The 17,232-nt window shown below is 43.9% G+C and overlaps 1 protein-coding gene across 1 annotated transcript in view; it reads left to right on the top strand.

The window, feature by feature from the left end:
- Positions 1 to 17,232, top strand: part of DENND1B (DENN domain containing 1B) — a 244,302-nt gene that overhangs the window by 174,747 nt on the left and 52,323 nt on the right. Inside the window, 1 exon segment of the mRNA XM_021064483.1 lies at positions 5,177 to 5,278. Coding sequence (XP_020920142.1) covers positions 5,177 to 5,278 — 102 coding nt within the window.

Genomic DNA, 17,232 nt, shown 5'->3' with positions numbered 1-17,232 from the left:
GACTCTGCCGCACAGTTAGTGCTTTTCTGTGGTTCAGGCTGAAGCTGATCTGCAGCTGGAACCCCAACCTTGCTTCTCTGTTTCCCTTAGTACCTGTTTCCTGAGAATCTCCACCAACAAATGACCTGAGCAAGAATCCCTGTGTCAGGCTTGGCTTAGAACCCAACCTGAGATTGATTTCAACCAGGGTTGATTTTCTCAGGTTCCTCTTAAGCCTGGCTTTTGTTCTGTATTTCTAGCCTTTAATAAATAATACCATCTTTTGATCCTCAAGCTAGAAATCTGGAAGTCACCTTTGACCCCTGCTTGTCTTTTCGTTTGCATCAGTAGTTCTTAAACTTCATGTGTCCAGATATCTTTACACCCTTAAAAATTATCAAAGACACCAGAGAATGTTTTGTTTATGTCGGGTGTATCTGTCACTACTTACCATAAAATATTTTAAATATTTATTAATGTATTTAAGAACGATACAAACTAATAAAAGAGAAAAAAAATTTTTTAATGGAAAAATAAAAACAAATCTAACGATCAACATTAAGGCATATTTTTATGAAAAATAACTATTTCTAAACAATTTGGTCAGAAGAATGGCACCATTTTACATTTTTCCAGCTCTCTTTCCTGTCTGGCTTAAAAGAAGTTGCCTGGATTCTCATATTTGATTCTTTTCGTCTGTCGCAGTATCGCAAATTGTGAAGCCTCTGGTAAGCTCTCCTGGATCTCATGAGAAAATGAAATTGAAAAGGGCAAATACCATCCTAGCACTATTAAGAAAATAAATTTGATGCTGAAGACCCTGTGAAACAATCTGAGTCCCTGGACCATGCTTTGAGAACCACTGCTGTCTATCAGTTGATAAACAAGTCCTGTGAATTTTGCTGTGCAATGTTTGGCAACGTAGTTTAACCACACGAACTTCACACTTTCACAACCTGGGTAAATCCGCTTCAACTCTCTGAGCTTCAGCTTCTTCATCTGTAAAATGGAATAATGCTCACAGCTTATTGTGCTTTTTCAGATTACATGACATAGAGTAAATAATGTATTGCATGTAGTCTTGGATCCTTGGACGTGAGCGCGCAGCTGGCATCTGAATCCTGCCTCTGACGCTTCTGCGCCGTGCAGACCTGAGCCGGTGACGTGGACTTTTTGACGTTCCTCACATGTGACATCGGAGGACGGGAAGCGTGAGGGTTATGTGAGCTGATGTGTGTGAAGTGCCTGCCCGTCCTCAGGACTGTGAAGGCATCAGCTACTCTGCGTCAGAGCCAGGAGTGCCCTCTGCATGTTATGATGAGAGTCACGGCCCTTTTCTTCTTTTCCGCTGCCTAAGCCATCTTTTCCTGCCTGAGTGGCTTTGCCCTGTTAATCGATCCTCCTATTTCCATTGTTTTCTTTTGCCCACTAACCCTCCTTTTCTAAGGCCCAGATAGAATGCTGTTGCTTCACTGAGTACACACTTCTTCTTGAAGGAAATGCCTGTCTCAGATCATGGCACGGGCCTTTTGCAGTCCAGCCCAGCCTACCTTGTATTTTCCTCAGGGACTGCCTGCGTTTCATGCCCTTCAGCCACTAGGCTTCAGCTGGCTGTTGAGTATCTCACTTTGATGCTTCCTCTAATTGATACCCACTCCAGACACACTAACCCACTGTCTGTCCATGACTGGCCTCTCTCAAGACTGTCTACCACATTTACCAGCTTTTCATAAAATTTCCATTAGTTTTCCAAACTGGTTCATATTATCTCTGCAAAGCTGCCAGTTGGTCCCAGCTGAAATCTTTCATACTAGGCATAAGCTGGGCATTTCCTAGGTAGCTTTGGGTGTATGGTCACCTTACTTGGAATGAGAAAGTTTCTGAGAAACCACTCAAACCTAATCCTGATTTTTTATTAGATGGCAAATAAATCAGAAGATCGTAAGCAGAGTTCCTTCTTGTCAAGTCACTCGACTTGGATTTAAAAGATCTCATACTGGGGAGTCATTTACAACATGTTTCTAGGATATACCCTAAGGGTGACAGTAATTGAGACCTTTGTGTATTAATACATAAAACTTGAGAGCATTGTTAATCAAGACTTATTTTTCTTTTCCCTGACAGAAAATGCTGGGGTGTGTCAGGGCTTTGTGTTCCTCGTTATCATTAAGATTCTTAAGGAATAAACTGTGTAATCAGGTGATGGTTCAGTTGGAAGCTCTTACCGGGATTCGTGTTATCAGAAATGGGTGGACAGCAAATCTGAACTTTCTCTTACTCCTTCTCTCGAAGGATTGCACGCAGTTGCTGGAAGATTAATGAGAACAGAGTGCTTTCAGGGTCGTTCATGTTGGCTAATGAGTACATTACAGCTGACTTGTGAGAGAGCATAGGTAGACTTTGCTCTCAGCCCTCGCCTCGCTCCCCTCCCTCCAACCAAAAGAAATCCTTGCTTGTAACACAGGAAGTCAAAACTTTTCGGGTGGAGATGGAACTTTATGTTTGAAATCAAGAGTATTTCAGTTCGAGATAGAACTTTGTATTTGAATTGAAGAGCATTCTGCAACGTTAATGACAACTTTTAGACATATTATAGACAGTAATAAAATATCTTTTATAGGAGTTCCCATTGTGGTGCAGTGGTAAACAAATCAGACTAGGAAACATGAGGTTGCAGGTTCAATCCCTGGCCTTGCTCAGTGGGTTAAGGATCCGGCGTTGCCGTGAGCTGTGGTGTAGGTTGAAGACGCGGCTTGGATCCTGCATTGCTGTGGCTGTGGCTGTGGCTGTGGCTAGGCCGGCGTCTGCAGCTCCCATTAGACCTCTAGCCTGGGAACCTCCATATGCCACGAGTGCGGCCCTAGAAAAGATGAAAAGACAAAAAATATATATATGTGTGTGTGTATATATATATATATTTTTATACATTTGGGGGGAAAATCTATCAAATAAAAACAAAAATTGGAATGGATAAGCAATGAGATTCTGCTATATAGTCCAAGGAACTATATCTTAACACTCGTGCTGGAATATGATGAAGGATAATGTAAAAAAAAGGTGTATATATATATATGTATATATACTTTTATATAAATATATTTCATATGTGTATATATATATATATATATATATATACACACACACACACACACACACACACTTTTTTCCACAAACTGGGTTACTTTGCTGTACAACAGAAATTGACAGAACATTGTAAATCAACTATAATTAAAAAAAAAAAAAAGGAGTTCCCATCATGGCATAGCAGAAGTGAATCCAACTAGGAACCATGAAGTTGTGGGTTCGATCCCTGGCCTCGCTCAGTGGATTAAGGATCTGGCATTGCCGTGAGCTGTGGTGTAGGTCACAGATGTGGCTCAGATCTTGCATTGCTGTGGCTCTGGCATGGGCTGGCAGCTACAGCTCTGTAATTAGCCCCCTAGCCTGGGAACCTCCATATGCCGCAGGTGCGGCCCTAAGATGACAAAAGACAAAAAAAAAAGGAAATACAGAAAAAAATTATCAGTAGTCCTGGTTTCTTTGTAATAGCAGTGACATAATTGGAGCTGCCATTAGAGGCAATAATTTTGTTTATTCTTAACATTTATATTTGTTTTTGGTAAGATAATATGTCATACGGAGCAAGGCCTTAATGCACTCACTAGTTATTTTATTCACTTATAGAACTTTTATTGGGCTCCCAGAATAACTAGACACGTTGCTGATACTAGCGATACAAAAACAGCAGGATGGTGTATTTGTTGTGGGGTTTTTTTTCCCATTAGAGTGTAAGTTCAATGATAGTGGCAAATATGATGTATTTTTGATAATCCAAAGTATATTTATGTATATTAATCCAGTTTTTAAAATCTGTACTTAAAAATCATCCTCTAGTACTTAACAATGGCAGCAACCAACATGAAAATGTATGATGGTGGTTTTATTTTCAGATCACTGGCCAATGGCTGGTGGTAGCAGTTGGCATCAATTAATAGATTATTGAATTGTCTTCTCTGACACTTAATTTGAGTTTATTTTCTTCCTTCTCTAACGGTGCTGTCCAAGAAGACTTTTTGTGCTATCTGTGCTGTCTGATATGTTAGCCACTAGCCACTTGTGGCCGCTGAGCATTTCACATGTGGCCGGTGCAGCTGAGAAACCAAATTTTCAGTTTGAATTTTCAGAAATTTACATTTCAGGAGCTCTGTGCGACTGATGGCTGGTGTACAGAACTGTGCCGTTCTGTGGTTAACAGTTGAATCTCACTTACGGATACCTGTAATGGGAGGCATTGAATTCGTCCTTAAAATTAAATCATGATGAATATTTCCTCAAAGTTTTGTAGGAAGGTGGGCAAGCTCACTTTTTTCTTTTTTACCGCGACGTGGATTGCTGCATGATTTAGTATAAGGACTGAATCCTGGGCGCTCCTCTCTGCTCTCATGGGTCACCTCTCGTCCTCTGTGTCGACTGAGCAAGAGCATCATCAGCCTATTGAGGGAAGCAGCAGGGGCAGAGATCCGTCAGGTGGCGGCTGTTTTCCGAGGTCATGCGTGGGGGAACGCGGGACACGTGGACTCCGTGTTTGGAATTAAAGTCCATGTCATTGGAAGCAGGAGCCTCAGCTACCACAAGACACTTAGCAACAGGATGCATGGAGGCACGTGCTGTGTGGGACTCACCCTAGGAAGAATCCAGTCAGGGTTGTCGTTGCAGGCACGAAGGGAATGTGATTCTAAGACCTTTTAATTGATTTCAGAAGGAATTAATGATCATCCTATCAGTGGCAAAAACCACACAGCAGTTGTTACAGTAAGAAAGTTTTCTAATCCGGATGAAATATAATTGTTGGACTTTTCCAGATATATGTACTGTTTTTCATGCTCATACTTCAACCTGATGATGCTAAATCTTTATTTTAAGAGGATTTATTCTTACTCTGAGAGAGTGAAAATGAGCACTTTTAAGAGCCCCAGGGGTCCTTGGTTAGTAAGCTCCCGTGGACACTTATCAGTAGAGGACGATTCCTGCCAGCCTGGATTCTGGATTCCAGCTCTGATGAGTAAAGGTCTTTCTGACCCGCTCTGCCCTCGAAGCCCTTGAGGTCGATTCTGGGTCTTACAGTCCTTCGTGACCCTCCCGTGCCTCTTTGGATGGGCTGGTTCACTCTGACTTTCTGTTCTTTGTTTCCTTCCAGGGTGAGCCCATCACTTTCTGTGAGGAGAGTTTTACAAAGCACCGTTCAAGTCTGATGAAACAGTTCTTGGAAACTGCAGTTAACCTCCAGCTTTTTAAGCAGGTAAGAAGCGACCTCCACAATTTGTTCTGTAGCAGAAGATTATAGAAGTGTGACAGCAATGTGTAAAATATTTCATCATTGCAAAATTACGTCCTAACTTTGCTGTGGAAAAATTCCTCATCAAAGGTTGCTCAGCTCAGCTCATCAAAAGTTACTTCCTCACAGAGAAAGAGAATCCGTGCACCGCAGAAAAAGCACCGTGACTGCAAGACATCTTAGAAGGCGTTATCTCAGAGGGGTAGATTGATACGTAAACAAACTGAGTTTTTGATAGGACTGTCCCCGTGTCATCCATTTGATAAAGACAATTCCTATACATAGCTTTTTAAGCTTTGTAAGACTTTGCATAATCACAAAAATCAAAATTCAGAAAAAATCAGTAGTCATACTGTGTATCTTGATTTCTGGCTCAGAAAATATACTTATTTCAAATGACAGCAGCTTAAGATCAGAATTCAGGAAGTTTCGATGCGCTGTTTCTTTTATCCCATGGCAAGCCTCTTAATTTAGGCCTGGCTTAGCTTCTGTTTATATAATTTAAATTAAGGTCTTAACACTTACTTTTCTTATTCCACATGACAATTTTAAGTGTAGAGTTAGCTATGCGAATTCAACACTTAATGCCAACCTCCACGGTCTCCTAAACTGTGCTCTGGGCCAGGATGCAAACATGAATAAAAACGCAGTATGCCCTTGAGAAGCCAACAAGCTAATAGAAATTCCTCTGGCTATTAAGAGGAAAGAGACCAAATAACTCACAAAGACCTTCAAGTTAGGTAAGTATAGAAATCAGCATGATGACACATCCAGTACTGTTTAGCTCTAGATGCTGAGGAGGTTTTAAAAAATGATCTGAGCTGAAAAAATGCTGTCTTCCAGTATGTGAAGGTGACCTTCAAGAAAGGTTGAGTTTGTCTAGCGCACAGCTTTATAGAGCAGACAGAACCAGGATTGGCGGGCTTCACAATCAAAGGTGTCTTGTGATCTCCAAGGATGGAGTGGGCTACCTCTGGAGCTCTCTGTCCCTCGAGGCCCCGGTGTAGACCGAATGACTTCTGGGGGTCGGAACAAGGATCAAGTGACGTCTGTAAGTGCTGAAGTGCCAAGCACAGCATCGCCCCAGGCTAGGCGTCCCGCCTGCTTTTTAACACCCTCTTTGTATTTTTGTCTGTCAAGAGTTCTACTTCTCATTGTCACAACAGAGTCATGAAGGTCACATTATATGAGGGTCAGGAGTGAATGGGTGGGCGGAATAACTCATTACCTCCCTCTCACCACAAGACTCTGCGGCTAGTCTTATGGTTTGGTAGTTTACACATAGTAAATTTTTTTTTAAATTTAACTAGAAAGGAATATGTATTTTAGGAGTAAGGTGCAGTTGGGTTAAACCTTGGCTTTATCACTCACTAGTTTATCTTTTGTAAGTGTCTGTTTCTGTAAAATTGCAGCAGCATCACCTGCCCCACAGGTTGTGCTAAAGTCTGTGTGAGTTAGTACGTGCGCTCTGAGCATGACAGTGCAGGCGCCTTGGAAAAGCCCAGCAAGTTTCCGTGTCTGCCTCTCCTTAGAGCAGTTACACTAACAAAATACATATCTATGCAGGATTTTTAGAAATACAATTTGGTCACAAAGGCGCAATGTAAAATATGAAAATGGTCGATCCAGTTAGAACGTTCATGTGGACACTTTGGATAGTTTGATGCACACCAGTTGACCATGTCCTTGAACTTGATACTCTTTTTTTTTTGTTTGTTTGTCTTTTTAGGGCTGCACCTGCGGCATATGGAGGTTCCCAGGCTAGGGGTCTAATTGGACCTGTAGCTGCCGGCCTATGCCAGAGCCACAGCAACACGGGATCTGAGCCTTGTCTTCGACCTACACCACAGCTCATGGCAACACTGGATCCTTAACCCACTGAGCGAGGCCAGGGATCGAACCCTCAACCTCATGGTTCCTAGTCGGATTTGTTTCCACTGCACCATGACGGGAACTCCAGAACTTGATACTCTTTTATAAACTTTATGACAGTGGTCCTTGAAGACGTCCCTGAAAGGACTTGAAAGAGTCCAGGATGGGGTTTCACAGACTTCTGAAGAGGAGAACGTTGCTGTGCGGTGCCCATGCCGACAGGAGTGTCGGGCCCTGGAGAAAAATGTGTCAAGGGTGGATCTCACGCTGGCGTCCTTCCCACAAACAAAACCACTAAAGGACACCGGGAACTTTTTGGAGGTGATGGATATGCTCATTACCTGGATTGTGACTGAGGTGATGGTAACAGAAACGTATCCGTGTGTCCAAACTCCCCAAGTTGTCTGCACTAATTATGTGCAGGTTTTGGTGTATCAGTTACCCTTCACTGAAGCTTGAGGAAAAGAAGGAAAACCAAAAACAGAAGTAAGAATCAGTTGGTAAAAAAAAATGATCAACATAGGTAAATTCTCCAAGACACTATAGATCTTTCTGGAAGAATCTATAAAAATATTTATTAGGTACAAATGATTAATATTCCTGACTAGGAATTTGTGATCCATCGTGGGTCCAGAACTACCCAGGACTTCTCTCTATTTGACAACTCACGTGCATTGGAATTGAGGGACCACAAGCCCCAGAGAGAAGCGTGTAATTGTGAGGTAAGAGTGAAAGCCAGCTGTTACTTCTGATAATGCAGCCGAGAAGGACCCAGAGCTCACTTAGGTACTGAAACAATTTAAAATGCAGGATTTGAAAAACGTCCTGTGGTGAGGGGATGCAGGAGACAGAGCCCAAGATGAGAGGTGAGGAGGAGACAACTCCGTAAATCTGAGGAGACTTCGTGTAAAGGTGAACAAGAAATGAAGGTGCTCCCTCCCTCCAGCCCTTTCCTGGGGATCCTACATCTGAAGCTCTGCTGCCGAGTGGAGGGGAGGGGAGATGCTGCCAAGCAGTTCCCACACACCCGCGTGCCCAGAAAGCTGAAGCCTGAGCGACCAGTTTCTGATTTGGTCTGACCAAACCCAGGCCAAGTGTGAAGTGATCATTCGCTGTCAGGGCCCTCAGGCCCCAGCGGAAGCAAGTGCACACCCTCCTGAGAGTCCACCTTTGTCCAGGCATCGAAGGAGCCTCCCAGCTAACACCCCCAAGAAACATCCACTGTTAAAAGTCAGTACACATCCTGAGAAACAGATCACACACCAGAACTAGCAGAAACAGCAGATAGAAACTGACTGGCAGAGGCTGCAGATATGGATTTATCAGACGTGGAATATAAAATAGCCGTGTTTAAGATGTTCAGTTACAAGATATAAAAATGCTCAGGCCACAAAAACCTTAAAGAATGTGAAGCCAATTTTAAGAATGTAGCCAAGAAACTTCTGGCTACATGTAATTTAAAGCATGTAAATTAAATGAAAGGAAATCGGCGTGTTTAATAGCCGATCAGATCTAACTAAAGAGAGACTTCCTGAGCTGGAAGATATATCTGGAAAAAAAAAATTATCTGGAATACAGTACAGAGCGATGAAGACGTAGAAAACCTAAGAGGCTGATAGATTTGAAGGGTAGAGTGGACATGTCTGAAATGCACATAGTTCTGAAGGGAGCAGATGGGAAAAGGGGGAGATGCTGGTTGAAAGGACTGGGCAGAACCAGTGAAGGCACCACTTTACAGATTTAAGTCCGCATCGCCAGACCGAGTAAATGAAAAGACATCTACATCCACCCAGTGTATTCAGCTCTAACACATTGAATAGAGACGGACATGTTAAAAAGGAAACAAGACCTTACGTTGAAAGAGCGACATACTGACCGATGACTTCCCATCAGCCGTGGTGGAATCCAGGAGATGCTGCCGTATCTTTGGTGTATTGAGAAAAAAACACCTAGAATCCTCTGCCACCTGAAATACATTTTGATTGTAAAGCGCCCTGAAAACATTTCCCTGCAAAAACGGAGTTTGCCCTTTGTGTCAGCTTTCATGATGTGTCCCCTTGGCTCGGCTGTGGCCCCAAGTTATATAATGGGACACTAAACTAGGTGTTGCTGTGAAGGCGTTTTTACATGTGTGATTACATCCCTAATCATTGGACTTTAAACAAGGAAGACTATCCTAGATCATCTGGCAGGCCTGTCTGAATCAGTTAGAAGGCTCTTGAGACAGATTTTCCAGAACGAGAAGCTCCACCTGTGGATGGTTCACACCCCCACACGCACACTTTTCTTCCTGCCTCCCTGTCTCCTGAGCCCCCGACCTGCTTCGCCAGCCCTCGTAATCACGTCAACCAGTTTTCTTGTAATACATCTCATGTACATGTGTCTGTCTGTCTGTCCATCAAATCTCCTACTGGTTCTGCTGCTTCTCTGACTCCTACACCAACAGGAGAAGAAATCCTTAAGGAAGTACTCTAAGAAAGTACTTTAGGAGTTCCCATTGTGGCACAGGGGAAACGAATCCGACTAGGATCCATGAGGATGCAGGTTCCATCCCTGGCCTCACTCAGTGGGTTAAGGATCCAGTGTTGCCGTAAACTGTGGGGTAGCTCACAGATGTGGCTCAGATCTGGCATTGCTGTGGCTGTGGTGTAGACTGGTGGCAGCTCTGATTTTTTGACCCCTAGCCTGGCAATCTCCATATGCTGAGGGTGTGGCCTAAAAAGCAAAAAAAAAAAAAAAAAAAAAAAAAAGGATGTACCTCAGGAGAAAGAAGCTTTTCTCAGATCCAAGATGGAAGGTCTGAGATGCAAGAAGGAAGGAAGAGCAAAATAAATGCTGAACATGTGGATCGAATTTAGCCAGTATTTACTATAGAAGACATGGAAGTTCTCCCACACATTCAAGAATCAAATGGTTTCGATTCAAATTTCAAAAAAAATTCCTGTTTGATTAAGGCAAAAGGAAGACACTCTTCAGTTTATTTTCTAAGTCTAGGTTAATCTTGATTCGGAAACCCAAGATGGCATGAGAAGAAAACATTAAAAGCCAGGCTCATTCATGACTACAGGTGCAAAACTTAAAATATTTGGACCCAGTTCTAACAAGGTGTGAAAAGGATACTGCCTCATAAGCAGTATGATGTAGATTTTCATCAGCAGAAAATCTACAACTGTAATAATTCACTGCATTAATTGATAACAGGAGAACAATCATTAGATCATCTCAAAAGATGCAAAAATGTATTCATGATAAAAGCCAAAAAAGGCATGATTAAAGATATTTTCAGTAAACTTTATACTTAATATTAAAACTAAAGCTTTGCTCTGAGAAAGGTTATGCCTCTTATCATTGGGACTACTTGCATATATAATTTAACCTCCAAAAATAGAAAGACTTAGAAAGACACCAAACTGACATTTTTATCACTTTGAATGTAAAAGACAAGTTTCTTAAGACACAAAGAAATACCTGAATAAATTTGACTTCATTGAAATTAGGAACTTTTGGCCATCAGAAGACTCCATACTTGGAATACCCAAGAACCCAAAAGTTTAGAATCCAGAATATTGAATTTGCCATCATGGCTCAGGGGAAACAAATCTGCTAGTATCCATGAGGGCGCAGGTTTGATCCCTGACCTCGCTCAGTGGGTTAAGGATCCAGCCGTGAGCTGAGTTGTAGGTCACAGATGCAGCTAGGATCTGGCGTTGCTATGGCTGTGGTGGAGACCAGTGGCTACAGCTCCAGTTTGACCCCTAGCCTGGGAACCTCCATGTGCTGCAGGTGTGGCCCTAAAAAGCCAAAAAAAAAAAAAAAAGAAAAAAAAGAAAGAAAGAAAAAAGAATTTAGAATATTAAAAAGAAAACCTGACTTCTACATATCAATTAAAAAAAACCACATCCAATATAATTGTGTAGAAGACATGAATAAGCACATGCAAATGCAGAAACCTGCATGGCTGATAAAGATACACAAGAGGCTCAACCTCATCTATAATCAGAGAACATCAAATAAAATAAACACAGTGAAGTTCCACATCTCACTCACCAGATTGGTCCATTGTAAAAACCTCCAAAGATCTCAGGTTTGGGTGGAGGCTCCATGGAGCAGAGAGCCAGGTATCAGCTTTTGCTGGGGATGCCTCTTTGCACAGCTTGTGAAGAAACCACTTTGGCGCTGCGACTTAACCATGCAAATTTCTTATGACCCAGCAGTTTCACTCCAAATTGTGCACAAAAAGTCATTTCCTAAAATTACTCCTCACAGCAAAATACTGGTGGTAATCTCAGATGTTTATTGGTATTAAAATGATTAAATTGTTCCGTTCATACCGTAGAGCAGCTACACAGCAGGGAGATGAATGGGCTGTAGCAACACTGGATGTGTATGAATTAAGTGGAAGGAACACGTCCCTGAAGAATGGGTATGATGAGTCCTCTTATATAATGTTCAACTACGTACTATTTAGGGAAGCATTTATGTGATAAAGCTAAAGACAGAAAGGAAAGGGTAAGCCGAAGGGATTCTGATTTTTTCTGTGGCGAGAGAGCAGCACACAGAGAGGGGACATTCTGGTTGTCGGCTTTGTTGTTGTTTAAGCTATTTAAGTACTTAAGTTATTATTATTATTATTTTTTTTTGTCTTTTTGCTATTTCTTGGGCCGCCCCTGCGGCATATGGAGGTTCTCAGGCTAGGGGTCGAATCAGCCATAGCACCGGCCTACGCCAGAGCCCAGCAACGCGGGATCCGAGCCACGTCTGCAACCTACACCACAGCTCACGGCAACGCCGGATCGTTAACCCACTGAGCAAGGGCAGGGACCGAACCCGCAACCTCATGGTTCCTAGTCGGATTCGTTAACCACTGCGCCACGACGGAACTCCTTAAGTTATTATTTAAATTCTTTATTGTATAAAATACATTCTTTGCTGTCTCTGGATTCACCAGTACGAGGCTGTGTTTCACTGACAGCTGAGTTCCTCTCCTCTGTGGCCTCAGGGTCTGCATCTGTAACGTGAGTTAGACTCAGAGGTCACTGAGCTGGAGATACCTTTCAGCTCGAACACTCCATGACGTCGTGAAATAAACACAGCCTGGACGGGTGATAGTAACTTCCATTTGGGTAAATTCCTCTTTAGATAATGGACTTGGAAGGAATCCCAGAGACCGCGTCTTATATCCACAGCCCTGACGCCACCATCTTTTAGCTGCAGCTTTGCAAAGATTTAAGCCATTACTTTTAGGTCTCCAACTTTTATCTCGTATTCCACTAACATGATAAAGGAAATTGTTTTCTTATTATTGTTTGTTATTAAGGCCCCTGGCACTAAAGGTGTTCTGCTCATTTCACCATACATTTTCTGGGGCTGGACTCAGTGTGGGGGTCCGAGAGCCTCATCTGGAGCCACGACCCTGAGGGATCCCTGTGAACACAGCCCTCTGGGAGCTGGCAGCCTGGGTACCGTTAAGAGCTCAAATATATTACAGTAGGCCCGTGTTTTTCCCAAGACAGTTCTGCTTGTCCGTGTTCTGACTTTATCAGGGAGGGAGTGTCTTTTCACGGAGTCCCAGTTGTGTCACCACAGCTGTCCTTTGTGCTGCAGTGTCTCCTTTGTCTTCCCAGCCATGGGGACAAAGAAGACCGTCTTGGCTGGGTGCTGCTTTATTGGCATGTTGACCGAGGGTGCTGCAGTACCCTTGTTTCTTTTCATCTGTGCACAGAGTGGAGGCCCCGCTGCACTCCCTCATTGGGAGCGAGTTCAGCCTGTTGCCTCCACCAGAAGTTAGGAGCTCTCATTTCTCAAGCCTTCACCACCCGGTTTCTCGTTGGTGCTATGTGCTGTTGATTCTCCTTTCTGAATATTCAGTCTCTTCTCTCCAATTTCAGTGTCGGTGACTTGTGTTGGGTAGCGGCTTTCTGTTCTTTCATTTAGCTCCTCCCCGCTTTCAAGCCATGCTCCGTTTAACTTTGGCAGTGCTCTTTCTAAAAAGCAAACCTTGTATCTTTCTCCTTATGTTTAAGTTGAAGTTCAGACCCCAGCCCAGCACACAAAGCTCTTCATCTTCTGGTTTTATGTCTCTAATCCGTTCTCTCATACTTCTCCAAATACCCTTACTGTAGCCACCCTGGATGGTTTGCGCTTTGGTCTCCGAAAATAGTTTCACGTCTTTATGTTTCTAACTTGAATTGTATTGGGACTTATCAAATAGCGAGAGAGTAAATGATGGTAATTATTAATAAAATAACGTTTATTGAATACTGACCTTATGCTGGGTACTGTTTGAGTGCTTTATCAAATCTAGTTTAACCTTCACGATAACTGTATCATCACATACGTTATTACCGCCGCTTTGCAGGTGATAAGTCCAGACCACGGGGAGGTTTAACAACTTGCTGAGAGTGTCCACAGGACAGTATGTGGCGGAATTAGGATTTGAATCCAAGAAGCCACTGAGATTTATTGTGCCTCCAAGAATTAGTGGAAAAGTCCTTGCCTTTTAGCATTTTGGGTTTGCACCATATAGTATTTGTTGGTTTGTTTGGCTCTTTTTTGAGGTGTAGGCTCTGTAAAGACAAGGATCATTTTTAAAGTGGTTTTGCTTCCTCATATCTAGCATACAATATAATACACACTTAATATTGTTAAAGAAATCAAATAAAAGCTTTTGAGTGGCTTCCATGATAAGGAATAGGTGGTTTTTTTGTTCGTTCGTTTGTTTTGTCTTTTCTAGGGCTGCACCCGTGGCATATGGAGGTTCCCAGGCTAGGGGTCTAATCAGAGCTGTAGCAGCTGGCCATTAACCACAGCCACAGCACCACCAGATCCAAGCTGCATCTGCGACCTACACCACAGCTTAGGGCAACGCCAGATCCTTAACCCACTGAGCGAGGCCAGGATCGAACCCACAACCTCATGGTTCCTAGTTGGATTCGTTTCCGCTGCTCCACAGTGGGAACTCCGGGAAAACGTTTTTATGATTTGGGTAGACAAAGAACTTGTAGAACTGAATATAATGGAGCTCATTTGGGAAAATCCAGAAACTGTAGGAGTCAAGTGTTTCTGCATTTTACATTGAGTGGCGCCTATTGGTTTAAACCTGGAGTCACCTAATGGTTGAGTGTGTAAAAGTGAAAATTCTGTGAGAGCCTCAGCACTCCATATTTTGCACTGCGACCCATTTTCTCGGACTTAATAAAGTGTTGGATAAAAAGAGTGGGTCAAAAGGCAAATGTTTTCCTTTTATGATAGCTAGGGATTTTAGAGAGCTTTTAACATAAATAATAAATCCTTATACATTTCCACATTTTCCTATTAATCTTTGTTGAAAGATGCATGATAGTTATTTATGGGATGTCAGCTATAGCTAAGATCAACACACAAGTTGCTAGTACTAAAAATTCAACAGCTTTGGGAGTATTAGGAAATATTTGATATATGAATGGATGGAAGAAGGTCATTGTATTAAGCACATGAAAAGAATAAAAATAAAGTGTGACACTGGGAAGATATGGATACTTACTGGTGGAAGGCAGGAATGTCCACGGAGAACTTACTCAGACGAGGAATACATTTTTTCAACATCCTTTGTTAACTGATTTCAAGTAGTATCCTAAACAGCATTTTAAAAAAATTTTATTGTAGTTGATTTACAGTGTTCTGTCAGTTTCTCTCAATGGCATTTTTCTAACTGTTTGCATCAGATTTATCTAGAAAGTCTATTAAGGATGCATATTCTTGAGTCTCACCATCGAGATTTTTGATTTAGGCGGCCTGGATTAAAACCCAGAAATGTGAGAGTTCCTGTTGTGGCTCAGCAGAAACGAACCCAACTGATATCCGTGAGGATGTGGGTTTGATCCCTGGCCTCACTTAGTGGGTTAAGGATCTGACATTGCTGTGAGCTGCAGCATAGGTCGCAGACCCAGCTCGGATCTGGTGTTGCTGTGGCTGTGGTGTAGGCCAACAGCTGTAGATCGAATTCAACTCCTAGCCTGGGAACTTCCCTATGCCACAAGTGCAGCCTTAAAAAGCAAAAAACAAAACAAAAAAAACAGCCTCCCCCGAAATGTACATTATAATGAAATACTATAAAATATGTACACTAAAATGTTAGGAACACTCATCTAAGTATTCTTCTTTATGCTCACACACCGCAGTATCACTGGAGGGTCTGCTACATGTTTGGAGGTGTCCTGGGCACTGGGACGTCCTGGGGAGCAAAGCAGAAAAGAATGTCTGACGTGAATTTTGTTATTTTTCGTTGGAGGGAGACCGGCAGTCAGTTATAAATTACGTAGACCCTCCCAAGGGGGTAAGCACTCTGGAAAAGTGTATGGAACAGACTGCCGGGTCCAGGCGGGACCGCGAATCACAGTAGCATCGTCAGGTAGCTTTCATGGCCAGTGTGGCATTTGAGCCAACTTCCTGTAGGTGGTCGAAGGTGGAAGCAGGAGAAGGTGAAGCGGGCTGGGCTGTAGTTCGGGGTGGAGCGATGACGGCGCCGAACTGGTCTGGGGAAGACCCGGGCACTGGCCAGACTGCGGATCGATGTGAAGATAAAGTCAAGGGGTGTCCTGAAAGGTTTTAGTATGAAGTGTAAGCGCGAGAGGAACCAGAATGACCCATGATTCCTCATCCGAGAAACCGGCAGAATGTCAAATCAACCTCATTCTGCTGAAATGGGGGAGATTGTAGGCAGGAGAACTTTGGTGGGAAGCACAAGAGTTCAGTTTGGGGCCTGTGAAGTTTGAGATGTCTGTTAGAAAGGTATCGATTAGGCAAATGGATAAAGGGAGGGACAGAGGTGAAAAGTGGACCCGAGATGTCCGTTGGGAGCCATCAGTTTGTAGACAGTGGTTAAAGCTGTTAGACTGAGGCCAGGTGAGGGTACCAGAGGAGCAAGTACAAACAGGAAGGTCATGGGGTCCAGGGACCTGGAAGAGGGAGCAGGGGGCAGCAGCAGGGAGGCAGACAGGGAGCGAGCTCCCTGCAGGGCAGGAGAGCATGCAGGGCTGTGAGCTGCTTTGGGGCCGGGTAGAGAAGGATGCTGTCGAGGACACCAGCTGTCGTGCCTGTGACAGGTTGATTCCAGTCAGCGCTTGGAGTTGACCTCTGGCTGTGTTAACCAGGAGGAGCTCCACTGGGGAGTAGGGAGGACGGAGACTAAGTGCTGATGGCTCTAGAGCTTTCCAGGAAAGGGGAGCACAGAAAGGGGCAGAGCTAGAGAAGAAACGGGGTCAGGCAGGGGGGCAGACGCGCTGGAGAAAGACCAGGCTGTTTGGGTTGAGGAGGGGGAAGCCGCTGAGGGGCTGGTGTCCGCAGGGCTCGCAGGTGCTCCCAGCACAGCAGGAAGAGAGACAGAGGAGCGGAGGGGGTGGGCGCGCACCCCCAGCTCATGGAACTGCTCTTTTAGGCACTTCAGGTTTTTTCCCAGGGAGATGAGGAGCAGGTCATCCGCTGAGAGAGGATGGGGCGGGGGTGGGTAGGTCAAGGTCAGAGAAGACGTGAAGTCGGTGGAGAGCGCGTGGACCAGAGGAGGCGGCGGCGGCGCGCAGCGCTGGCGCAGAGATCGCAGATGGTGAGCCCGAGCTCAGCCCCAGTGCTGCTTGGTGCTTCATCGGGCCTGCTGGTCGCGGGCACCTGCTCTGCGTACCGTTCGTGCCCCCCGTTTGCTTTTCCGGGGTCCTCTGCTCCCCTCCACCTCGGGCTCCCTCCTCCTGCCTCTCGATCTCAGCTCAGATGTTGTCTTCGTCACAGTCTCTACCCTTGACCACACTACTGACAAGGGAAACTCCCTTGCCCCGCACGCCCCTCCCCCCCCCCCATCCAAGTGATTCTGGTTTAGTTTCCAGCACGCCTCCGCTTCTAACATATTTCATAATCTATGACATGTCTGATTTCATGCTCTCTGTTGCCCCCCACCCCCAAGCTAGATGTTTAAACACTATGAAGACTTAAATTGTTATCCGTTTTGTTCATTTCCGTTTTCAGGCATCTTGAAAAGGGCCTGATGTATCGAAAACATTCAATTTTTTTTTTATTTC

This window comes from Sus scrofa, chromosome 10 (genome assembly GCF_000003025.6).
Source record: "Sus scrofa isolate TJ Tabasco breed Duroc chromosome 10, Sscrofa11.1, whole genome shotgun sequence".
NCBI lineage: Eukaryota > Metazoa > Chordata > Mammalia > Artiodactyla > Suidae > Sus > Sus scrofa.
Note: the sequence above shows the minus strand (reverse complement) of the source record. Positions and strands in the feature narration are given on the sequence as shown.